This window comes from Aphanomyces invadans (genome assembly GCF_000520115.1).
Source record: "Aphanomyces invadans strain NJM9701 unplaced genomic scaffold supercont1.5, whole genome shotgun sequence".
Taxonomy (NCBI): domain Eukaryota; phylum Oomycota; class Saprolegniomycetes; order Saprolegniales; family Verrucalvaceae; genus Aphanomyces; species Aphanomyces invadans.
Genome location: NW_008580150.1, coordinates 1,131,775 through 1,152,745, shown reverse-complemented (window position 1 = coordinate 1,152,745; position 20,971 = coordinate 1,131,775). Strand labels below are relative to the sequence as shown.

Below are 20,971 nucleotides of genomic sequence, written 5' to 3'. Positions count from 1 at the left end.
GTCAGAGAATGTAGTTCTCAACGAGTCATTACAGATAAACACCAAATCACGCATTAATTGATATATTATGCGGTCATGCGGCAGAGATTAAGTGAATGACAAAGAGATTGGCAAAATGCCACATGATTGACTTAGGCCTGTTCTGGATGCCACCTATTATGCCATAATTTTTTGGAAAATGGCATAAAACGAAAAAAATGCCCTAACTACTTTTTGGCAGCGTTTGGATGCCAAAAATCGACAAAATTTATGGCATTATTTTCCCAAGAATTCATTGTTTTATGACAAAAAAAAGTTGAGTGGATTTTGATCATTTTTTTGACAGAACGCCAGAAAAAGTCCATCACTTCGAAACTTTCCGCGGAACACGATGGTGCTTTGGACACATGAACTCGACTGCGTGTGGCTTGAAGAGCTCTTGCACCAGTCCGTGATGTTCGGCAAGCGAGCAAGAAGTGGGTACAAGAAAGAAGCGTGGGTGTCAGCCCTTCAGAAGATCAACGCCGACCGTGTCCTGCCGTTCAAGATGTCGCAGTTGAAGTCTCGCCACGACGCCATTAAGTCAATGTACGGCGTCATCTCCCGCATCGTCAACACCAGCGGTATGGGTTGGGAAGCGACAACATGCCGCGTGCTTTGCAACGAAACAACGTGGGACCACTTCCTAGCTGGGAAGCCACCTTCGTTTGCGATTTGGAAAGATCGACCGTTCCCTCAGTACGACCTCTGCCAACAACTGTTCGAAGGGACCCTTGCAACCGGTCGCTTTGCAAGTACGTCGACTACAGTCACTCCATTTGCTCCGCCCCAAACATCAAGTGCGTCGGACGACGACGGTCAAGACAATGACGACCAAGGTAACGATGTCGATTTGGACGGCTCTGTCCATTCCGACGCAACTGTACAAGAGCCGAACTCAGGGCAGAGAAAGCGACGACAAGCAGCGCCACAAAACGACAGTGGCGGCTCCAAGCGTCGACATCGTGCATCGGCAGCCTCTGGAATGACCGAGCAGTTCAAGGCGCAGAACGAGATTGCGGCGAAGGAGTTAGAGCTATATTCTCAAGTGCTCGCGACAACCAAGACTAACGAAACCGAGGCGGTACCAGCCCTCGATATCCTTCAAGATGAGTTCGAACACGTGCTTTCGCTTGAGAACATGGTGACGGCGGTTGAGATCCTCGAGAGCAGCGACAGAGCGCGTACGTTTGTCCATCTGAAGGGTCGCGTCCGTGAAGCCTGGTTGCAGCGCCAAATTGAAAGAGCTCAAAGTAATCAGTTTTGAAATGCATTTAACTCCTTCGACGTCTGTTTCGCAATGTTGTTTGATATTGCGTCCACATCGCAGCTGCAATACCGTCACGCCATGCCTTGGCTTCAGAGTTGTCCCCATTGTGCTCTTCATGGTTTCGTGGATCGGGGTCTTGCTCTTCATCATGGTTCTCAGCGCCCAATACGAAGCGGTCGCCTTCAGTGTCATGGCGTCGGGCGAAGTTATGGACAGTACACAGTGCAATGACTAAGTCGACTTGAAAGCTGTAGTTGTAGCGCACAGCACTTGACAGCACCGGAAACCGCATCTTCAGCACACCGAAGATTCGTTCAACGCAATTACGGAGCTGTGCATGTCGTAGATTAAAGAGCTCTTCCTTGTTCTTTGGTTTCTGGCGGCCGCTGCCAAACTCCTTGAGATGGTACCGTGTGCCTCGATAGGGGGTCAAGCATTTGTTGCTCAACGCAAATCCGCCGTCCATGATGTCCCACTTCTTGTCATCTGGGGCCAGTCCTTTCGTGATCGCGTCGGCGTAGACCTTGCTGTCACTTGCTGTGCCCTCCCAGCCGGCTAGCACGTAGGTAAACTGCAGGTCAAAGTCGCAGGCCGCCATCACGTTCATGGCTAGTCCTTTTCGGCCGTGGAACGGCGCGGCTTCGTTGGCAGGCACCCACACCGGGATTTGGGTCCCATCGACCGCCATGCGGCAGTTGTCAAAGAAGGGGGAAAACTTCGGGTTGGTCGCGATCACCGGATGCACTGCGGCAGTTGGGCTTGGAAGTCGGATGTATCGCTGGGACATGTTTCGCAATGCAGCAACGACACGACGCAGGTAGCGCGACACTGTTTCCCCCGAGTGTTGGAAACGTTCTTGTATGTTCGTGCTGGAAGCATGGTGCCCGGCAAAGTAGAGGAACATGCAGAGCTGCTCTTTGGCTGTGATGTACTTGGAGTCGGATATGCCGCCCGTTGTGATGACGGTATGGAGCAGGGCGCAGAACACGAAGCGGGGCATACGGAAGGTCTCCACGAAGGCGTCGTGATTGCCACGCATACGCTCGTTGATCCACATTTCGCCCGATAGGCAGGAGTCTCTCTTGGGCGTCTTGAGCACATACGCGATGTAGTGATACATCATGTACTGCATCATTGCCATGCGCCGTCGCTTGCGGATTCGTAGACGGAGCAGCAGCAACCAGATACGTTGGTCCATGACAGCTTGGAAGTCCGCGCGCAATTTGATTCAGACGGTGTTGACATGCATTTTTCCGTGTAAGGACATATCTTGTGCTCATACTGAAGTCAAGTGAACTAGATTGTAGGTCGTTCGACTTTTCGTGCAATTTCAGCATCCAAACGACTTGAATTTTTGAAGCCATTTCTATGAAATGTTTTGCAAGAATGAAATTGCAAATGAAATGAAATGTCCTTTTCCAAATATGTCATATCGTAAAATGATGGTATCCAGAGGAGCCCTTAGCCAATCATACATTCGAACAATTACACAAATTCGAAGTAGTTGGAGTCCCTTAAAATCCGTCGTTGTCTGTAGTTCAAGTATGTGACTTCTGTGAGTTTTTTTGCGGTCAAATTGTAATGATTGGCTGTTTGCTCTGTTTCATTGAATTAACCTCGACTTTCTCAATCTATCCATATATTTGGTTTTAATGAATTCAGAAATTATGATGATCAATTTCACGTGAAAGCATGAAACAGGACATTCTTTTCTGGATGTAGTACGTACAGTAACATTTACAAAAAATGATTTCACCATGGAAAAGGTGAGACACCAAAATTCTAGTAACGCTTGCCGATGCATCAGCAGTTTCATCATCACCTACAATGGCGACAGCAGCGGTTGAGCTGGAGCGGCGGCGCGACCGCAAGGCCATCTTGGAGAAGACCAAACAAGACGTGTGGACCATCTGGTACGCCACCGAGAACGGCAAGGTCGACCGGGTGCGTTCGTTGCTTGAGAAGAAGCCATCTATCCTCAACGTTCAGGAGACAGTGAGTCCTGCCACCACCAGTCGATTCCACATCGTTCACCAACCGTTCATGCTCGCAGAGAATGAAGTGGACGCCTCTGCATTTCGCAGCTCGGTTTGCACAAGAAGCCGTGATGCGAGTGTTGTTGGAGCAGCGAGCGAACCCGGATATCGTGGACAAGGTAGGTGCCACATCACCATGTACAACAACCATTGGACTGGGCTATCACGCTGGCGACTTAGGACGGCAACACGGCGCTGCACCTGTGCGCTGGGTGGGGCTCCCGGCATTGCTGCGTCTTGCTGCTCGAAGGCGGTGCGGACTCACAGTGCCTCAATGATGTAAGGACTACCTTCGATCATGCTATCCCTGAAAATGTTGCTCAACTAGGAAGGCTTAACAGCCCTCGAAATGGCGTGTAAAATGAACCACGCTGATATTGCGCAGGTGCTACGGTCATGGGTCCCAGTCGAGCCAACGATGGCCCGTGCGTCATGCGATTGTAATGTTGGCTGCGTTAACCATGCACAAACATGGCAGAGCGACAGGAGAAGAAGCGGCGCATTGAAGCATACATCTGCCCCGACGATGCAGCGATCAAGCGCGAGCCTGAGCTCGTATATTTGGAACTACGAGCGCTTCAGTCCAAAGAGACCACTCTTGGCCCAACGCATCCTGGTAGCGTCGCGGTCACATCGACGACCACGACCTCAAAACGCTTTTTCACGATTATGCGCAGGGATTATCGGAACACTCATCAAGCTCGCCAACCTCTTCAAGTACGGCAAGCGCTGCAATCTCATCGTGTGTTCAACCGTGATGACGTGTGTTCAACCGTGATGACGTGTGTAGGTCCCTCGATCGACCGGCGGACACAATTCAATCGTTGCGTCGGGCGCTGTCCATCAACATCTTCAACTTTGGAGAGCTTCACGTGGACACGGCGATCTTGCGCAGCAACTTGGCCGCCGCGCTCTTTACATCTCGCCATGTCGACCCTGGGTATGTCGAAGAAGGCGTTGTGTTGCTGCAGACCGCTCTCCACGTGTTGTCCGATTCGCCGTACGTTGTGAGAATCTCGACGCCAATTCAACTGTTGACCCAGAGAGACAAAGTACTCGATGGAACGTACAACGTGTCTGGAAAACCTGTGCATATGTCTGCAGTACTCGTCGCAGCATGCGCTGGCTCATGGACACATGACGGAATTGCTCAAGGTCTTTGGGGCCACGTACGGCACCGACCACGAAAAGGTGCTGGGGCTTCACCTGGCGCTCGCGACAAAGTACATCGCCGAGGTAGGACGAACCGAATTTCCTGCGAAATCGAGACATGTGGGGAAGAGGAGATTCGACGAAGGCGAATCGGTCTTTCGCCAGTGCGCGGACGTTGCGATGAAGAAGCACGGCCGCGTGCATCGCACTGTCTCGCATTGCCTCGACTGTCTTGGCCGCGCCTACTTTGTCCGGGGCCACTTTCAAGTACGATATATCTCTTGGTTGAACTCATGTGAGGCCGCTTCGATCCGTAGCAAGCGGAGAAAACGTTCCTCGAGTCGCTTCAGATCCTCCTTGTGCTGTACGACGCTTCTCATGTCGATATCATTCGTGGCCACAACAACTTGGCCATGGTCACCATCGCCATGCAAAGTCCGGACGTTGTGGTCGAGAGACTCAACTGCGCTGCACTGTAGCAACTATGTCCCGCCGTTCGTGTCATCGTCGCATATTTGCACGTGAACAATCTGGGGCGACACAGCTCCCCACACACACAACATCGCTCGAGCGAGCCAGAGAAAATCCTTGCTTCACCCGGTACACAGCTAAAAACAAAGCCACCGCTTCCCCAGCGGGGGAAGAATGTTGTCTCCATGTCTCTATTCCTTACGCGCGCGGCGCACCAGCGCTGGATCTCCTTTGACGCGACCATGATGAACCCATTGCCACTTTTGATATTCGTGTCGCACCCACCCAACGCTCAAATCCAAGAACATACAACCCAACTTGCTATGATACTGCGACGTGTGGTCTCTACAGGGTCGTCGTGCGAGGATTGTCGAGGTGCATGACCGCGTTCGGGTTCGGATGGTAGCCCGATTCGGGCAAAGCTTGGCCGCCGCGAGCCATCGATTGCTTGTCGCTGAGGGTGACCTTGGCCAGCGCTTCACCCGACAAGTTGTCGATCACTTCGGACGAGTAGTTCTCGACCTTCATGTCGAGCAAGCCAAGGTTGTCGTTTTCTTCTTCCGTGCGGACGTACGACTCGCACGTCATGTCAGGGTCGTCCGCGGCCGACCCGCACGGCGAGTAGATGAAGCTGTTGGCCAACGGATCTTCGATGATCAATGTGAACGGCGTGCCATGCTTGAGCGCCTCCAACTTGTCCAGCCACGCGCGAAGCCCCGAGCGGCCACCGTCGCTATCACCGACGGCGAACGGGTTACCCTTCGTGATGTTCTCGGCAATCTACCACGACTCCGTCATCGTCGACATGATCGACCCACAAACCTTGTCAAGGAGCCCTTCGATTGTCGTGTACAGTCCGCCCAGCGACCCGGCCACCATTTCCAATTCCACTTCGGGAATATGCACGCAGGCCGAGTCGGATTTGAGTACGTCGCGGTCCAAGAACGATTGGTCCTAAATCGCCTTGAGCCGCGTCAAATATAGTAAGCGTCGACGCACCTGCACATGAAGCACGATGCGCTCCCCCAAAGGAGGGATTGCCCCGCCGGCCTTGACTTCGTTTGTTTTGAACCCGCAGTGCTCGCAATTGAACGCCATGATGATGACTTCTTTAAAGTGAGGGATGTCCGTGATGCACATCATCGATTCGCCGTCCTTGTAGCACGAGTGACACTGAGTCGGGAAACGAATGGCCTAGAGCAGGCACGAACGGGTCCAGGTCAACCAGCGTCCAGCAGAAATACTCGTCCTACCTCGCGCTTGGCGATATTGTTGTTTTGTGCCAAGAAAGTGTCGAGACCTGCATTACGCGGCGGTAGCACACGCGGCGCGGTCGACGGCGTGTCGTGCGCATGGGACGCGTCCGGCTGCAACCCACACATTAAGTCTTGGGCTTCGCTGCGGAAGAAAGTTTCAATCTTTAGCTGCGGGTCCGGGTTGGGCGCGTGTAAATTCTCGATGTGCGAGTTGCCGGCTACGACGAAAGTGAGAAGTGTGGAGGAGCGTCGACTCGTCTACCAGGGTCGGTCACAATGACGGTGAAAGGAAGCGTGATCCCAGCGGCCATGAGGGCAAGGTTGGCCAGAAAGTCGTCGATTTTTTGGGTCGTGGCAGGGTCGATAGCACGACGCTCTTCTTGGTTCGCACGGAGGCCATCGATGGCTTTCGACAGGAAGCCCTTTCACGTCACCGGTCACGTCACAAACATCGAGTGGATGGAGGATACCTCGATCGTGTTGATAGTACCCTGCTGGGTGCTTGCTGGGATTTCAAAGTTAACTTCAGGAAACTCAATCACGGCCGTGTCCGACTTGATCAATTGTCGGTTCAAGTCTTCGCGTGTTTGCACCGAGAGTTCCATGCGCACGCCTTGCTCCTGGATGGTACCGCCGAATTGCACTTCGCTGTTCTTGAAGCCGCAATGGTCGCATGCAAACGACATCAAGATGACTTCGCGGAAGTACGGGATGCGCGTCAAGAGGAGCTTGGTCATTCCATCTTCGTGGCAGTTAATGCACAGACTTTGAAGTTCTGTGATGTTGGGCGTATCATCATTGATGTTGGAGAACATCTCGGCCGATTCCTCTTCCGCGGCGACTTCATTTCCATCCTCAATGTCCAAATGGACGCGTTCCTCCTTGTTTGCCGTCGTGCCGCCGAGGACGGCGGGGGCCTTCGACGACATGTTTCGTTGAATTCGTGGTGCGCTGCACTTTCCGGTTCGTTTTCCGGATAAAAGGTTTCCACCAATCAAATGTCCCGTTTGAATTTTGGTCATTTGATTGGCTGGGAACTGGTTTCTACCTCGCTCGAGTTCCTGAGGACGACTGGGGGCATCGCCCAGGACTCCGTCGCGCGACCAAGCCCAAGACAACACGAATACTGGCATGTCATGGCTGCTCTAGTGGCGGCATTCGCACATCCAAAGCCTCACTATGTGCAGCATCCATTTCCAGGGACAAATCTACGACCATCGAATTGCCAGGGACACACGGAGGAGAGCGACAGTGTGACCTAGCAGGTCATGCCTGCAAACGGATGCCACGTTGCAGCAAAGATCGTCGCCAATTCCCAGGCTCTCGCGTGGCCTTTTCTGGAGATCCTGCATGGCTGGAGATTGCAGCGTGCGGTGACACTGAAGTGGGGAGAGCGGCTGAGCCAAGAACTTTCACGCTTACACCACGCCGCTACCCTGCCTCGTAACGAATGTGGTACAGAGAGTTATGCACGTGTGTATGCATCCGTGGGGAACATACCATGGCATAGAAGACCACACGGTGTGGTCAAAAACGGAGGGGCTAGATGTGGTGCTCCTCAGCTTTACGAGACAAGAGTGCATTTGTCAATTTGAAACTGAGGAGCGCCAGCTAACCGCTTCCATGCCAGGCAACAATGGGAGGTGCTTGGGGACAAGCTGGACGCACTGGAGAGTCAGCAGCAAGCTGGTCCACGCGGGAATCGGTAGAAGCGCCGTCCATGAGTCTGTCACATGCGTGTCACACAACCAAGAGAGTTCTGATCGACCGAGAGCAAGCCGCGTTTGCGCTCACGTGGTGGACCGATTGTGTCACTGGACAGCGCCAGCACTGTACATGTTGGAGCCATTGTTAGATGAAGACTGGGCCGAAGCGTTGAATGGACGATGGCTTGGACATCGTCATGACGAGGAAATTCCATGGTTCGTCGTGCATACGGACCATGAACAGCATGTCTGTCTTCTGCATACTTGAGCACGTACTCTCGTCTGGAGCAAGGTTGTTGAGTGACTTGATCCCGCAGCATGTGTCTGGCGAGAGACTGTGGGATGATATCCGTTGTAATTCACCCGTGTGGAGCCAGCGTCCACGATGATGACAAACTCTCGACGTTCCGTTGGCAGACACAGGCCGACACAACGATCGGTCGCTCGCTTGCGTACAGGTGTATCTGGCGACCGTGCAAATGTCGATCGACCAAGGCATGTTTGCCGTAGCCCCCACCCGTCGTGCAGAGCCTGTCCTTGGCCAGGTGCACGAACATTGCATGAAAAGCATGCCTGCGTATCCCATGACCCATACCCATCTTCCAAAGCGTAATGCGACGTGTCGCATCGTCCAGCCAATCAAATCAAATGACGCACCCATCGTCATTGCGTTAAAGTGTGGGAGACGCGATTGAACGTCCCCGAGAAGCGCGCAGAACGCCTTTCCGCAACGCGTTTAATTCGGGTTGTTATCAACGGGGTTTCATTACTCAAAACGCTCCACCGCTTCCACATATGAACTCGACCAGCAGCGCCAGGAGCGAGTCGGGCCGTAGTTCGTCCGCGATGTCTCGCGCCGCCAAGAGTTCGACGTCATCGAATGCCACACATCTGACGGTGGACCAACTCATGCATTACGACAATTGGGTCCCGGACAGCGAACGGCATCGATGCCTTGTGTGCACACGAACCTTTGGGAACTTTCGGCGAAAACACCACTGCCGCCGGGTACGATACCGCGCCAAGGCTTGTATGTGATGTACTCATGCTTGTTTAGTGCGGCGAAGTTGTCTGCAGCGGGTGTTTGCTGAAAAAGATGGCGCGACTGCCGCTGAAAGGGTCCCTCGAGGTCAAGATCTGCATGAACTGCGTGCTTCTGGACACAGAAGGTCCTGACAACAGCGTGACCATGAGTATGCGCGAAAACTCGACAACCGCGTCGTCTCGATCGTCGCGATCCCAGGACGGCCATTGTTATGGCCAACCGTCGTCTCCATCCGCCTCCTCGCACATTGCCCATGAAATGGACGACGATGATGCAATGATGTCGATGCACCCTGCCAACAACACACTGGACCATTCCTGGCGATATCCTTGGCCTAAACCTCCCGTCTTGGCCGATGAAGACGAACGACTGGATGTTCTTCTTGGCTACGACATCATCGACAGCCCCTCTGAAGAGAAGTATGATATCGCGTGCACGCTTGCTGCGAACTCGATGAAGTGTCCGCTGGCCGTCGTATCATTTATCGATAAAGAACGCCAGTGGTTCAAAGCCAGCGTCGGTCTCGCGCAGGGCGAGATACCTCGCAACGTGAGCTTCTGCGCACACACGATCCAATCCACTCAACCCCTCGTTGTGTGGAACACGATGCTCGACTTGCGCTTTGTCAAGAATCCACTTGTGACTGGAAATGCCGCGATTCGGTTCTACGCTGGGGTCCCGCTCGTGGCGCCGACCGGCCACGTCATCGGCACGATCGCGGTGTTCGACAACCAACCCCGGCAAAGTGTCGACGTTGCAATGCTCGTAAAACTTTCGATTGTCGTCATGAAGTACCTGGAAGAACGCCGCAACACGAATGCGGCACTGGCGGCGTCGAAGCATGTGACGGAGCAGACTCCCGTCGCAGCTCCGGTAGTGCCGCCTTCTCTGCCGCGACGACTCAGTCAAGTTCGAAGGCCTTCCGATGTGACCTCTCCACTTTCAACACTTCCTCCTGCACCGGTGACGTCGAATGCCTCCCAAGAGTTGATGGCGGCCCCAGCTCCGGTGTCTACAGTCGCGGAGACTGCTGCTCCTGGAGCCAATATGGAAGCGATCCTGATGAACTTGCTATCGAAAACAACTGAAACACAGCAGCAGCTCGCAACCCAGCAAGGCAGGATGTTTATGACGTTGGGTCAGCACTCTGAACAGATCGACAAGCTTGCCGATGCTGTTGCACGGATGGAAGCCAAGCTCACGACGACCAGCGTCGTCTAGGCAGGACCTCAAATACGTAATAGACCCCCCGTAGTGCTCAGTCGTCAATCTCGATCGTTGGGGTCCCCACTACATGGGTCCAATATTCAATGACTTCAAGGAACCACATACATTCGCGGTGCACGTCTTTCGCTGTTAGCGGGATGACTTGATGCGCTTGGATCCGGTCTGGCGCGACGTGTTGGGGTGTGCCTTGAGTCCCAAGGACGGGACCGATGATCATTACGTACTCCCCCACTTGAACACTCAGCGATGAATTGGCCTTAATCAAACCCTGCATGTCGATCCACATGATCCCAGTGCCGTCGTCAACTGCAAACCGTGGCATTTGAACGTCCACCACGATTCCCTTCACGACCATCAGTCTGTGTGGATTCAAGGGACCACACCGTACCTGGATCCATGCGCGGATGAGCTCGACACCTCTATACAGGTACTTGTTCCTACTCTCCGGTAGACTCCTCGCCGACAGAAGTTGGCGCACGAAAAGCTTCCTTGTCGCGCTCACTTGGCTCATTGCGCCTTCTCCGCAAATGTTTTAATGCTTCCGGATAAACTGACTAGCGTACGGATAATCACAATGTCGATGTCGTACAATTTGGCAAGTGGCACACAAAGACAACGCCGCTCTCTGGGCGGTGCTTCACGCGGCCCAGTTCTAGCATGTCGCCAGCATACAGCTCCAAACGTTGGTGCTGCTGTTTGCCGTTCACAAATGTCCCGTTCTTGCTGCCCAAGTCTTCCACCACCACAGTCCTACGAGTTCGGCGAGATAAGCGTTGCTGAAGATAGTTGACGACGACGCACGTGCTGTCGGAGATGACCAGACGAAGATGCTGCTTGCTCACAAGACCCGGATAAGCTGGGCAGTCTATGATGATGTCGCAGTGCTTGACGCTTCGACCCATCACGAGTTCAGCCATGTCGCGAGTGACACGGACGACTTGGGCATCCGCCGCGGCAACTGTATCAAGGCGAACCAATTGCATGAGCATCGTCGCCGATTTGTGATTTCCCAGAGATGGCAGGCATTGCTTGGACATGGGCTTCTGCGGAACAGGTGGTGGGGCCTCCGTGTGTTGCCGCAGCATGGGCAATCCGTGGTTGCGCATGCGGTCGAGGAACGCAGCTTCGTCATGCAATCGTTTCTTGGTAGTTGCGTGCTGCATAAACCGATAGAAAATTGAATGACGCCGATCTATTCTGCGACGAACCTTTTCCATGTGCAAGACATACCACTTTTTGTTGAGGAATTTTCGACCCCCGCATTGAGGGGCAAAGCAACGATAAAACTCTGGGGACGGCGTGGATCTCTCGATGGATGGGAGCACGATGGACGAAATCACTTCCGTCGCAGTATGCGACGCGGTAGAAGTCTGCAAGTTGGAGTACGGCAACAGAGGGGCTGTCGAGGGTGTCGCTTGGTTAGAAGGTAACCTTCCGACGCTTTCAGGGGTTGATGCGGCAATGCTTTCGCGCAATGTTGTTGGCGTTGGAGTAGATATCTTGGCAGGCAGGTCGACATTGTCGTTTGCGTCGTAGCTACGACCCAATGATAGTGCGCCATCCACGATTTGAAGCAATTTGATTGGCTTGCGTCGAACACGACATTGAACACGATATAGGTCGCGGGCGCATTGCCGTTGCCGCCGGCGTCGGTCATGCGCGTTCAACGAGACCAAAACTCGACTTTCCGCCCTTCTGCCGTGCTTGCGCCGAAGGAAGAGAAGGATCGCACGCTGGAGGAGCAACGCCGCCGTGGTCTCAAGTTCGACGCGGTGGTGGCGGCAGAAAGACTGGACGTCTTCCAGTGCCATGTTCTGCCGCTCCAAGTGGAGCAACAACTTGGGGCGCAGCGTCACGAGCAAGTACTCAAACTTGGCTGTGTCCAACGCTTGGACAAACAAGTAGCTCTTCGACGTAGAGTCGACACGGACGCCGCACTTGACACAAGTGTATGCGACCGTCCCGAGGGAATGGAATGAGTCGTGCGTTGCGTGGTTGCACTTTAGCGCTACGTCCACCTTGATCAAGTCACTCAAACATATTTGAATCGTCTTTTTGATGCTGGGTATGCTGACGCGCGCTTGGACAACACGATCTGCTGTGGCTCGCAGAACGACCGGCCAATGCAGTGTTTTGAGCAAAGCATGGACGAGACGACGGGTGCCGGCACTGCGGCTGTGCTCGCGTTCACGTCGAATTCGGCTCAACGAATGCACGAAGCACCAACGAAAGTGGTCATGGGTGTGTAAAGGTGAATATCGCAACGGATAGGGTCGCAAGAGGGAACCGGCATGGTCACGCCACCGATAGACACATCTCGCCTGGAGCTCCGACGCGACTTTTCGACGAGCGAGGTGAACGCGCAAATCGTTTGCAATGTCGCCCAAGATCTGTCGGCAGACGGCGACATGAGTCATTTGTAAAGCGACACAAATTCTGTTTGACAGGAACGACGGCTATTCTTAGCGTGAGTCCATGGTGGGGTGGGCAGTGTTGGATTATTAAGTTAGCGATAGCGGTGGCAACGACGGTGCACCAAGGAGAGTATCGTCGCACGCGTCGTCTATGACCCAGTGCGCTCGCTTGGAGTCCTTGCGAAGGCTAAATTGGCTACTGCCCACAGCCAAGACGGGCGCCGTGGGGTTGGCTTTGGTAGACTTTTTTAGGATCGACTTGGGACGACGGCGGCCAGCCAGAATCGGCTCGAGGGTAGCCAGAGAGTCGTCAAAGTCGGCATGTTCCATGCCACCTGACGAAAGGACGCTGATGTTTTCACACCGCTCGATGCGGTGATCATCGTCGTCTTGGTCGGGCGGCGGGGCAAGCGGCATGTTGATTAAGTCGGCCTTCGCATCGAAGTCTGCGTCCAGCAATACCGTCCATTCTCCATCGTGGGATGACGTTGGCGTAGACAGCCACTGCGAAATGGCGCGCGGCTCGATCACTCGCACTGGGTCGGGTACTTCGGGACGGCTAGGTGGTTTCTCCATTATTGTGATCGGGAACACTGGGACGACAAACGGCAACCCTTGGTCCAAGCATTCTGGTACGGTATCCTCCAACGATATCATGTCGTCCATTGCAGTAGTGAGCTCGACCACATCCTGCTGCGTCAGCGGCGGCTGCATTTCTTCCTCTGTGATGTTGAATGTTTCGGCAACATGAAGTGCTGCATCCATGGCCGCACACAACTCGGCGGCGTCGCGGCTTCGCCACAAAACGGGGGGATCAGCATCGCTTAATGGAGGGGTCGGGAAGGAAATTTTGAGCTTTCCAGCCAAGTTGGGGTCTTGAATGAAAGACTCCAGCGACTTGGCAACAGGGGACGGTACTTCGTTCCATCGTTGGAGGAACGAACGTTGGGGGGGCTGAGGCATTGCAAAGCGTTTCTTGGTCGACGTGGAAGCGACAGACGACAGTGGGGACCGCGCGGAGGATGGAGGCATGGGCGCAATCTCGAGTTGTGGCGGCTGCACAATACGGCGAAACCCACCTCCAACGCGTTTGAGGACGAAGTTGTTCGATGATGGTAGTTTTGGCTTTGCTGGAGGTGGTGTTGGGGCATGCGCCACGGCGACAGGGAAACGAATCTCTTCTTGTTTGTCTGCAGATGAGGTGGTATGTGGTATGTCTGACGGAAGTGGTGGTGTCGGGTTGATTAAATTCGTTGCAGGCGATGCTGAGAGCGAGTCGTTCGGGTTTACACTAGGCGGAATGCAAGCAACTTGAACAGATGCCTTCATTTGGGCCAGTCGCTTGGTGCTGAGATGCCGTCGAACGTGTGCTTGAATTTTGACGGCGCATTGGTTCTGTGACGCGCTGAGGATTACCGTTCATCGCAATCGATCACCTACCTGCAGCACGCGATGGGCGCGTCGCTGCCTTGTATACTCTTGCTGTGTTCGGTGCCGCCGCACAGTGGCTTGAATGGTTGTGGCAGCGTGAGCTTGGCGACGAACTGCCCGTCGCACACGCCAGCCACGGTGCATGGATTGAATTCGCACGACCGACCGGTGCTCCAACGCAAGTTGGGACGCTGCTTTCATAGCTTGTTGCATTTCCCATGCCCGTTGCTTGCGCAAGTACTCGCGGTGTTTTCGTTTTTCCTCCAATTGCACTTTGGCCTCGAGGCGCTGGATTTGGTACTCGGCGAGCTTCTTGCCCCGCTCTTCTTCGTCTCGTCGTCTACAAACCGTTGTTGGTTCGTTCGTCGTACAACGTGAGTGATCAAGTACCTCTGGAGCTCCCGCGCGAGCATGCGCTTGGCGTTCTTGAGCGTGTGGTCTTGAAACATGTGCCCGTGGAACGCCGTCGTAAATTTGGTCGATCGCGGGCGGTGAAACATGTCCTTGGTCCGGTACGAGTCGATCTGGACGCCAACATTACCAGGCGACGCGTATATGTTGGGCAGCCGCGTCGTGGAGCTGCTGTCACCGTCTTGGTTGCGGCTCATGATGCAGGGAAGCCCCCCTATAATTACCTCTAACGGTTTCGATCGAGGAAGTGCTTGCTATTGATGGCAGGTCGAAGTCAAACGCAAGAGGATGAGGCGACAAATGAGCCATCCTGACAAAGACAGCGTGGACACAGAGGCCCAGAAGAACAAGCAATCTATCTCTCTATTCTGTTCATGCGTTCGAGTGCTCAGTTCAGCCACCGGTACGTTCCCGTTTACCGCTTTGTTCCAGGGACATGAGGTGACTGCCCCTAGTTCTTCTTGCGCGACGGATGGTCATTGCGTCGAGTCGTCGTCGCTTTCGTCGTCCGATGCGTCGTTGCGACTTTCGTCGGTCGACTCTTTGTCGTTTTCATACAGAACAGCTTCAATGTCAGCCAAGGCCCACCCGGAATCTGCCTTGTGGAATGCAGCGTGCGCTGTCTCGAGCTTGGTGGCCCAGTCGTTGGTCTGTGCATCTGTCACCGACTGTATCCACGTTGCGTAGTCGTTGATGTAGAGCGTGTTGAGGAGGTAGTACGTCTCGGACGATTCAAACACGGCATGGATCGCTAGCAGCACGCGCAAGACGACTCGTTTGCCCCGGCGCAGCACCGCGACGACGTCTTTGATCGCGGCCGACGAAAGGGCCCATTGGCGCAAGAACGGATAGGTTAGGATTCGCCGTACGGTGTTGCGGACTATATCTGTCGTCGACGGCGCCGGGTCCAGCCAAGACAATGTCGAGCTCAAAATTGAAATTGTCCAGGCGGATTCAACAGTCGGGTCGCCTTGGTTTGTCCGCATGTCATAGCAATACGCAGCCAGAATGTCGAGTAAGCCGTGCCAAACTATCGCGGCTTCGGCGGACGTGAATGGAAGGTACTCTCGACGAGGAAGTCGCCGCAGCGCTTCGAGCTCTTTCTCAGTAAAAACAACACTGGGTTCGTTCGATGGTGTGGGATTGTCGGATTGTATCGTCACGTTGGCAATACCGTCTGTGACATCGGCGATGAGGACCTTGCGAGTTGGCGCTGGAGGAGGCGGAGGGGTGTACACTGGTAGGTTGGCCCAGAACGGCTCGTACGCGATGGCAGCTTGAAAGTATTCGTCCTCGCTTTCGTTGGCAAAGTCCAACAAGTACCGCTCGACGTCAAAGTCATTGTCTTCCAAAGCACGGCGCATTGTTGTTCGCTCAGCGGGCGTCGATGCCTCGGGTGTCGGCAACGAAAGGACTTCATGTAGTTCGCCATGCCAGCATTTGAAAAAATCCGAAAATCGGTTGTTGAAGCCGTACGTCGGCGGCCCCACGTGGAGCGACATGGCTTCTTTCGGTTTTTCAAACGAAAGCAAGCTGGAATCATTGGCATTTGCTCGGGAAGGCGACACAGAACGCGTCACGCCAACTGGCGAAGGCTCAGTTGACTCGCCCACGCTTCCAATAACTTCGATCAAAGGTGCGGGATTGGGCAAGCTGTTGTCGCCGTCAGGTCATGAAGCAGCGTATCATCGACAAGTTGTACCTGTCTGGGAGACCTTCGTCCTGGGGCCGCCACTTCTTCTGCTGGAGCAGCGTCGTGAGCAGGTCAAGGTCGGGAAAGTGCGCGTTTGGCGTCTCCTTGGGAAGATGGACCGTAATCGTTCCATGCTCCTGCATGCTACAGTCAGTGCCTAATAACAAGTACCAAGTACACGATATGCCGCTCTGCATGATGGATGCATTGTACCTTGTTCATGTCGTACACCGCCTTGGCGCGGTCATCGTCGACGATTGCGTCTGGAAACGTCAGGTTGAGCAGATACGGTTTGCACCAAAAGGTGAAGTGGGCTCCATCGATGTGGTACTCCATATCAGTCACCCGCACGTACGGCACACGGATCTCGACGTACACCATCTTGTCATCTTGCGTCACCGTGAACCGTGGTGTCGACGGCATTTCGTTTTGGTAATGTGGAGAGTGAATTTAAAAATATTGTATTGAAACTGGAAATTTGTATTCATTATATAAAGTCGATGAAAAGATGAGTCATGAGCTTTGATTGGCGGAAATCGATGGCAACGCTCCGCCAGCGCGCGCACCAGGAGAGGGACCGATGGAAGCACGAGTCTGCCGACGCTAGCCGCCGCCTCCGACCGCTTCCTTTCGAAATTGTGCAGAACGAAGACAATCATATCGTATTGGATCGCATCCTGCATGAACTCACGCCCATATTGCCCGCAATGGCACCCAAGAAACTCGTCGCGATTGGAATCAACGCCGTGACTCGTTTCCTCGAACGCCACCAAGCGTGTGTCGTGGTCCTCGCCATGAACGCATCGGTGCAGTCTGCTGCGTGGCACATCATGTCCATGGCAAACACGTTCGCCGTTCCGATCATCGTGCTGGACACGACGTCTCAGGCACTTGGCACCGCCGTCGGTCTCAAATCTGCATCCGCGGTGGCACTCGCCGCCGCCCCCACGGACACTGACGATGGTGAACAAGGCCACAAGATTGACTCAAATGTACTGAAACAGTATGTATCCATCACTGCTTATCTCCAATCGAAGCAGTCGGCTGCACTACCTAGCTCCGACACGCCATCGACCGACCACGATCTCTAACTAAATACCAGCGTTTTTTATACATCATTCTATCGCAGCTACTGGACCTGACTGCCTGCTCCGCTCATGAGTCTTCCCCTTCTGCCTGTCGCTCCTGGATCTTGGCTTCCATCCTCGCGACCGCTTCGGTCAACATATTGATTTTCGTGCTATTCGAACCGAGCCGTTCAAACAAGTCCCCTTGCTGGTGCGCAATTTGCTGTTGCGTCAGCGTAGTCTGGTTCAAGAGCGTCAGTAGCATCGTTTCCATGGATGTTCCATCGCTGGTGCTCGTTGGAGTGGATGGAGGAACAGACACGTCCACATGTCTGAGCCGACCTCCGTCGTGGCGAGGCCGTGCTGGTTCTTCGGACACTGCCCGCCTGAGAGGTTCAGGCTCGAGGTCGTTCGTCATACTATTCGTCGTCGAAAGGCGGCTCACGCTCATCCGATGGGGGCTATGCGCGCTCGTTGTTGTCATATCCAGCATGTCCATCGAGTAGCTCCGAACGGTTTTCTCCTTTTTGGTCGCGACGCCGTAGTCGTCGTCTTCGTCAAAGTGCGGGACAGACATGGTCGTGCAGACGCGGAAGCTCTCGTCGAGCGACGCCTTGCGCGCAAACCGAAGGCGGCGTTCCAGCAGCATCCTGGACACTACTTGGCTGAGCTTGACCAGCTTGGAAATGTCCACGTCGTGGTCGGTACGCGGCTCGGCGTCCAGAACAAAGATCGTTCCAACGGCGACGCTTTCGACGACGATTGGCACACTTGCGTAGAACCGGAATTGGCCGGCACCAGTCACGAGTGGATTGTAGCAAAAGCGCTCGTCGAGGCGGGCGTCGAGGACGACGATGGGCTGGTTCAAGTACAACGTGTGCGTGCAGAATGATACTGTTCGAGGCATTTCTAGCACGAGTTGTGGTCAGCAAGGAGTGGAAACCAACTTGATGGAGTGTACCTGCCTGGGCGAGACCACAGGACGCTTTGAACCATTGCCGATCCTTTTGCAAATCCATAAAGCTCACACACGCAACTTTGCACGACGGTGACGAGAATCTACGTGCAGCGATGGCGATGCGATCGAACACTTCGTCTTTGGGGGTATCTAGAATGCGGAGGCTGTATAGGACGTCCATGTGCTGGCTTTCAATGAACGATGGAAGCGCGGGCGGCTTCGGCCACGGGTGCCCCCAGTCCCAGTCCAGGTCATACGGACTTGGCAGGATGACTTCGCGAGGACTTGTGAATATCCCCGACGCGTGTGATTTGGAGGATGGCGGCGTAGACGTGGCTGCAGGCGTCGATGGCGAGTGGGGAGTCATGGCCAGGCTGTTCGACGAGAGCGCCGCATGCGCGTTAGACGATGCAAGCACGATGTGAGGTTGCCTGTCGCGGGGCACCGAAGGCCCTGGCCCAGCACTGTGGTTACACACGAGACATATTCGGATCGTCGTGAGATGTTTGAGCGACAATATCGGGGTCGTCGACTGCCGACACAGCTTGGACACGCGGCATTTCGAACACACCACTTCGCCGCACTACATGGAAAGGTCAGTTTATATGACGTCGAACAATGCCACGACCTTGCGACAGTTGTATTTCGGCCGCAGGAGGGTCTGGAACTGGCGGCTGCAACAAAAGCACTTGGATCGGCTTTGTTTGTCCACCCAGCTAGAAGGCGGCAGTAGGTCCTCCTGTAGAATCGCTGATGTTGACGCTAGTGTCGTCGGTTCATCTTTGGCGACCGAGACGCGGCTCGACGACGTGCGCGAAGGACTGGATGGCATCCTGAACATGATAGATGATGTCGACGCGCGGCAAAGTCCTCGCACTGGTGCCTGAGTCATTCTGCCGTCAAATTACTAATAAACTCTTTGTAAACGTTTCTCCAATCAAACGAGCTGACCTACTCGACAACCAAACCACCACCAAAATTTGAAATTTTCAACGGAAACATGCCATTTTCAACAATTATTGGGTATTTTTTAAGTCTGCACTCAACGTTTTACTTCAACCCGTGAATACATGCCCAAAACTCGAAATCTCAGATTCCAGAACATGTCCCACTGATTCAAGTGAACAACTATCGATACAAAATTCAAATGATATTTTATCTGCAGCGGCATGGTCGCAAAACGCCAAGCCAGCATCCTCTCCTAGATTGCCTCGACGGCAAGTTTTCCATGTGCGAGCTAACCTCGTAGACCTCGATAAACTTGGCGACTTCAAGCCCCAACTCTGCCTCTTTTCCTCCAAGCCGTTCCCTCAGGAGTGTGAGACCAGTTTCAAAGCCAATACCGTCACGAAACTTACCTAACCATCGATGCAGGAATCGACCAGAGTTGGAAAAAGCCCTTCATTTATTTAAGAGGAAATACACGTAGGGTTATAGGTTAAAAGCAATAAAACATCAATATGAGACAATAAAGATTTAGGTTGTATACTACATTTTGTTTCACCTCACTCCCCTAGAGACTCAGAGGATTCACTCACTGTCCGTTGGTTCACCACAGGCCTCGTCGTGCAGGGCGTTGTCGTAGAACACTGAGTGGTTGCTTTTGATAAAAGGTATTTTGTCGACGCTCTTTTGTGTCAGGCGGTTCCGAAGCTTTGAATATAAGAAGCCAATACTGGAGAAGTTCCCCTCTGAGGAGGCGGCACTCGGCACCGCCATGCTGAAAGCTTGATGTTGACCTGCCACAGATTGGGCCAGTACTGTCAACTTGATAAAAACTGGACGAAGTGATAACTACTACTAGTACATGTTAGGCCCTGTTCGGGGAACCAACACGTGACGACTCCAAATAATATAAAGGTTCGGGCATGTATAAATAAATAGTTACAGACTCTTCTCACACAGTTTATATTTTCAATGAATAACATACAATTTTCAAAACCAAAATCTGAAATATATTTAAACATCACAGCAATCCACGTCATCAGTGGGATTAAGTGTTGCGTCAACAGCACAGCTTGAAACAAGGTCCGCCAACACATCGCCAGGCACGAACTCTTCGTGGCATTCTTCGCTCTGAATGACAGCATCGTCCTTCGCAATAATTTTGCACTTTTCAAAGCCATTCATGATAATAGAATTGGACAAACCAGACCAGGCATCAGTAATCCATCGAACCAATGTAGCATGCTTTTGTGCTTGCAACTTGAACGTCGTGTTCAATGCCTTGCTGTTTTGAACTTGTCGTCGGATGCTGTCAATCCACAACTTGCGTAGTTGAGTCTTCATTGGACGGATCCAAGCCACGTCTGCGGGTTGACATACCCATGTGAACCGTGGGGGTATTTTTTCGAGCACCACATTCAGTTCCGTCGCACACGCAACAACGTCATCGTTAAAGTGTCCCGAAAAGTTGTCCCACAGCAACAAGACTTTTTTCGTCTCCCTGTCTAATCGATCAGCGAAATGGTACCGCAGGAAGGTGACACTCATTCCGTCATTCCACCATGCCGTCGGATTCCCGTAGATACGGCAATTGAAGCGCTCTTGTAATGGCTCGACGTCCTTCCACACAGTCTTCCCAAATCCTTGACGTACGGCATTGTTCTTTTGGACCACCTTCTTGACCTTTGATGCTGTCGTCTTCAAAACCAGGAACATCGGGTACTTCTTTCCAGTCGTGTCAGCCATGACCATGGCTGTCGCTCGTTCCATGGACTTGCCGCCACACTTGATCCAAATTGTGCTCGCGCCGCGGTCGTTCAAAGTCTTCGTGGGCAGGTACTCGTAGTTAACTCCCGTTTGGTCCGCATTGC

At 53.5% G+C, this 20,971-nt stretch overlaps 10 protein-coding genes across 13 annotated transcripts; 4 read left to right on the top strand and 6 right to left on the bottom strand.

Annotated features, from left to right (window-relative positions):
* Positions 1-370: 370 nt before the first annotated feature.
* Positions 371-1,285, top strand: H310_03384 (hypothetical protein; the record flags this gene model as incomplete). Its single annotated transcript, XM_008867217.1, has 1 exon — positions 371-1,285. The coding sequence occupies one exon, from the start codon at positions 371-373 to the stop codon at positions 1,283-1,285; it is 915 nt and encodes a 304-aa protein (XP_008865439.1).
* A 7-nt stretch (positions 1,286-1,292) lies between these two features.
* On the bottom strand, positions 1,293-2,486 carry H310_03383 (hypothetical protein; the record flags this gene model as incomplete). The annotated part of the gene is made up of 1 exon (XM_008867216.1): positions 1,293-2,486. The coding sequence occupies one exon, from the start codon at positions 2,484-2,486 to the stop codon at positions 1,293-1,295; it is 1,194 nt and encodes a 397-aa protein (XP_008865438.1).
* Positions 2,487-3,105: 619 nt separating this feature from the next.
* H310_03382 lies at positions 3,106-5,948 on the top strand. Of its 2 annotated transcripts, XM_008867215.1 has the most exons (10): positions 3,106-3,283; positions 3,342-3,443; positions 3,505-3,603; positions 3,653-3,749; positions 3,803-3,940; positions 4,002-4,041; positions 4,115-4,324; positions 4,368-4,560; positions 4,606-4,743; positions 4,794-5,948. In XM_008867215.1, the coding sequence occupies exons 1-10, from the start codon at positions 3,116-3,118 to the stop codon at positions 4,953-4,955; spliced, it is 1,347 nt and encodes a 448-aa protein (XP_008865437.1). In that variant the 5' UTR covers positions 3,106-3,115; the 3' UTR covers positions 4,956-5,948. The 2 variants fall into 2 exon arrangements, with proteins under 2 accessions (XP_008865437.1, XP_008865436.1); XM_008867214.1 differs by having other exon boundaries at positions 4,368-4,743.
* On the bottom strand, positions 4,991-7,153 carry H310_03381 (hypothetical protein). The gene is made up of 6 exons (XM_008867213.1): positions 6,674-7,153; positions 6,466-6,625; positions 6,201-6,421; positions 5,947-6,141; positions 5,770-5,901; positions 4,991-5,727 (listed from the first exon to the last, which is right to left on the bottom strand). The coding sequence occupies exons 1-6, from the start codon at positions 7,130-7,132 to the stop codon at positions 5,293-5,295; spliced, it is 1,602 nt and encodes a 533-aa protein (XP_008865435.1). The 5' UTR covers positions 7,133-7,153; the 3' UTR covers positions 4,991-5,292.
* A 1,534-nt stretch (positions 7,154-8,687) lies between these two features.
* On the top strand, positions 8,688-10,736 carry H310_03380 (hypothetical protein). The gene is made up of 2 exons (XM_008867212.1): positions 8,688-8,917; positions 8,967-10,736. Exons 1-2 carry the CDS (start codon positions 8,705-8,707, stop codon positions 10,173-10,175), a joined length of 1,422 nt encoding a protein of 473 aa, XP_008865434.1. The 5' UTR covers positions 8,688-8,704; the 3' UTR covers positions 10,176-10,736.
* On the bottom strand, positions 10,051-12,598 carry H310_03379 (the record flags this gene model as incomplete). Of its 2 annotated transcripts, XM_008867211.1 has the most annotated exons (6): positions 10,051-10,244; positions 10,287-10,524; positions 10,570-10,697; positions 10,771-10,931; positions 10,983-11,338; positions 11,390-12,598. In XM_008867211.1, the coding sequence occupies 6 exons, from the start codon at positions 12,596-12,598 to the stop codon at positions 10,213-10,215; spliced, it is 2,124 nt and encodes a 707-aa protein (XP_008865433.1). In that variant the 3' UTR covers positions 10,051-10,212. The 2 variants fall into 2 exon arrangements, with proteins under 2 accessions (XP_008865433.1, XP_008865432.1); XM_008867210.1 differs by having other exon boundaries at positions 10,051-10,524.
* Positions 12,599-12,660: 62 nt separating this feature from the next.
* On the bottom strand, positions 12,661-14,675 carry H310_03378 (hypothetical protein). Its single transcript, XM_008867209.1, has 3 exons — positions 14,417-14,675; positions 14,036-14,366; positions 12,661-13,990 (listed from the first exon to the last, which is right to left on the bottom strand). The coding sequence occupies exons 1-3, from the start codon at positions 14,632-14,634 to the stop codon at positions 12,683-12,685; spliced, it is 1,857 nt and encodes a 618-aa protein (XP_008865431.1). The 5' UTR covers positions 14,635-14,675; the 3' UTR covers positions 12,661-12,682.
* A 5-nt stretch (positions 14,676-14,680) lies between these two features.
* H310_03377 lies at positions 14,681-16,560 on the bottom strand. 2 transcript variants are annotated; one of them, XM_008867207.1, is made up of 3 exons: positions 16,344-16,560; positions 16,140-16,267; positions 14,681-16,090 (listed from the first exon to the last, which is right to left on the bottom strand). In XM_008867207.1, exons 1-3 carry the CDS (start codon positions 16,551-16,553, stop codon positions 14,914-14,916), a joined length of 1,515 nt encoding a protein of 504 aa, XP_008865429.1. In that variant the 5' UTR covers positions 16,554-16,560; the 3' UTR covers positions 14,681-14,913. The 2 variants fall into 2 exon arrangements, with proteins under 2 accessions (XP_008865429.1, XP_008865430.1); XM_008867208.1 differs by lacking the exon at positions 16,344-16,560 and having other exon boundaries at positions 16,140-16,289.
* Positions 16,561-16,665: 105 nt separating this feature from the next.
* On the bottom strand, positions 16,666-19,054 carry H310_03375 (hypothetical protein). The gene is made up of 3 exons (XM_008867205.1): positions 18,784-19,054; positions 18,159-18,738; positions 16,666-18,106 (listed from the first exon to the last, which is right to left on the bottom strand). Exons 1-3 carry the CDS (start codon positions 19,045-19,047, stop codon positions 17,286-17,288), a joined length of 1,665 nt encoding a protein of 554 aa, XP_008865427.1. The 5' UTR covers positions 19,048-19,054; the 3' UTR covers positions 16,666-17,285.
* On the top strand, positions 16,667-17,248 carry H310_03376 (hypothetical protein). Its single transcript, XM_008867206.1, has one exon. It carries the CDS (start codon positions 16,670-16,672, stop codon positions 17,219-17,221), a length of 552 nt encoding a protein of 183 aa, XP_008865428.1. The 5' UTR covers positions 16,667-16,669; the 3' UTR covers positions 17,222-17,248.
* Positions 19,055-20,971: the final 1,917 nt, after the last annotated feature.

Excerpts from the sequence above, each read along its gene's own strand:
- H310_03382 (XM_008867214.1), top strand. The coding sequence starts at position 3,116 with ATGGCGACAGCAGCGGTTGAGCTGGAGCGGCGGCGCGACCGCAAGGCC. Across the intron at positions 3,604-3,652 it reads ACTCACAGTGCCTCAATGAT|GAAGGCTTAACAGCCCTCGA; the intron begins GTAAGGACTACC and ends TTGCTCAACTAG. Across the intron at positions 4,042-4,114 it reads AAGCTCGCCAACCTCTTCAA|GTCCCTCGATCGACCGGCGG; the intron begins GTACGGCAAGCG and ends TGACGTGTGTAG.
- H310_03381 (XM_008867213.1), bottom strand. The coding sequence starts at position 7,132 with ATGTCGTCGAAGGCCCCCGCCGTCCTCGGCGGCACGACGGCAAACAAG. Across the intron at positions 6,626-6,673 it reads GTACTATCAACACGATCGAG|GGCTTCCTGTCGAAAGCCAT; the intron begins GTATCCTCCATC and ends GTGACGTGAAAG. Across the intron at positions 6,142-6,200 it reads ACAATATCGCCAAGCGCGAG|GCCATTCGTTTCCCGACTCA; the intron begins GTAGGACGAGTA and ends TGCCTGCTCTAG.
- H310_03380 (XM_008867212.1), top strand. The coding sequence starts at position 8,705 with ATGAACTCGACCAGCAGCGCCAGGAGCGAGTCGGGCCGTAGTTCGTCC. Across the intron at positions 8,918-8,966 it reads GAAAACACCACTGCCGCCGG|TGCGGCGAAGTTGTCTGCAG; the intron begins GTACGATACCGC and ends ATGCTTGTTTAG.
- H310_03378 (XM_008867209.1), bottom strand. The coding sequence starts at position 14,634 with ATGAGCCGCAACCAAGACGGTGACAGCAGCTCCACGACGCGGCTGCCC. Across the intron at positions 14,367-14,416 it reads CTCGCGCGGGAGCTCCAGAG|ACGACGAGACGAAGAAGAGC; the intron begins GTACTTGATCAC and ends AACGGTTTGTAG. Across the intron at positions 13,991-14,035 it reads GCGCCCATCGCGTGCTGCAG|AACCAATGCGCCGTCAAAAT; the intron begins GTAGGTGATCGA and ends AGCGCGTCACAG.
- H310_03377 (XM_008867207.1), bottom strand. The coding sequence starts at position 16,553 with ATGCCGTCGACACCACGGTTCACGGTGACGCAAGATGACAAGATGGTG. Across the intron at positions 16,268-16,343 it reads CGGTGTACGACATGAACAAG|GAGCATGGAACGATTACGGT; the intron begins GTACAATGCATC and ends TGTAGCATGCAG. Across the intron at positions 16,091-16,139 it reads GACGAAGGTCTCCCAGACAG|CTTGCCCAATCCCGCACCTT; the intron begins GTACAACTTGTC and ends CGGCGACAACAG.
- H310_03376 (XM_008867206.1), top strand. The coding sequence starts at position 16,670 with ATGGCAACGCTCCGCCAGCGCGCGCACCAGGAGAGGGACCGATGGAAG.
- H310_03375 (XM_008867205.1), bottom strand. The coding sequence starts at position 19,047 with ATGACTCAGGCACCAGTGCGAGGACTTTGCCGCGCGTCGACATCATCT. Across the intron at positions 18,739-18,783 it reads CGAAATACAACTGTCGCAAG|TGCGGCGAAGTGGTGTGTTC; the intron begins GTCGTGGCATTG and ends CTTTCCATGTAG. Across the intron at positions 18,107-18,158 it reads CTGTGGTCTCGCCCAGGCAG|AAATGCCTCGAACAGTATCA; the intron begins GTACACTCCATC and ends AACTCGTGCTAG.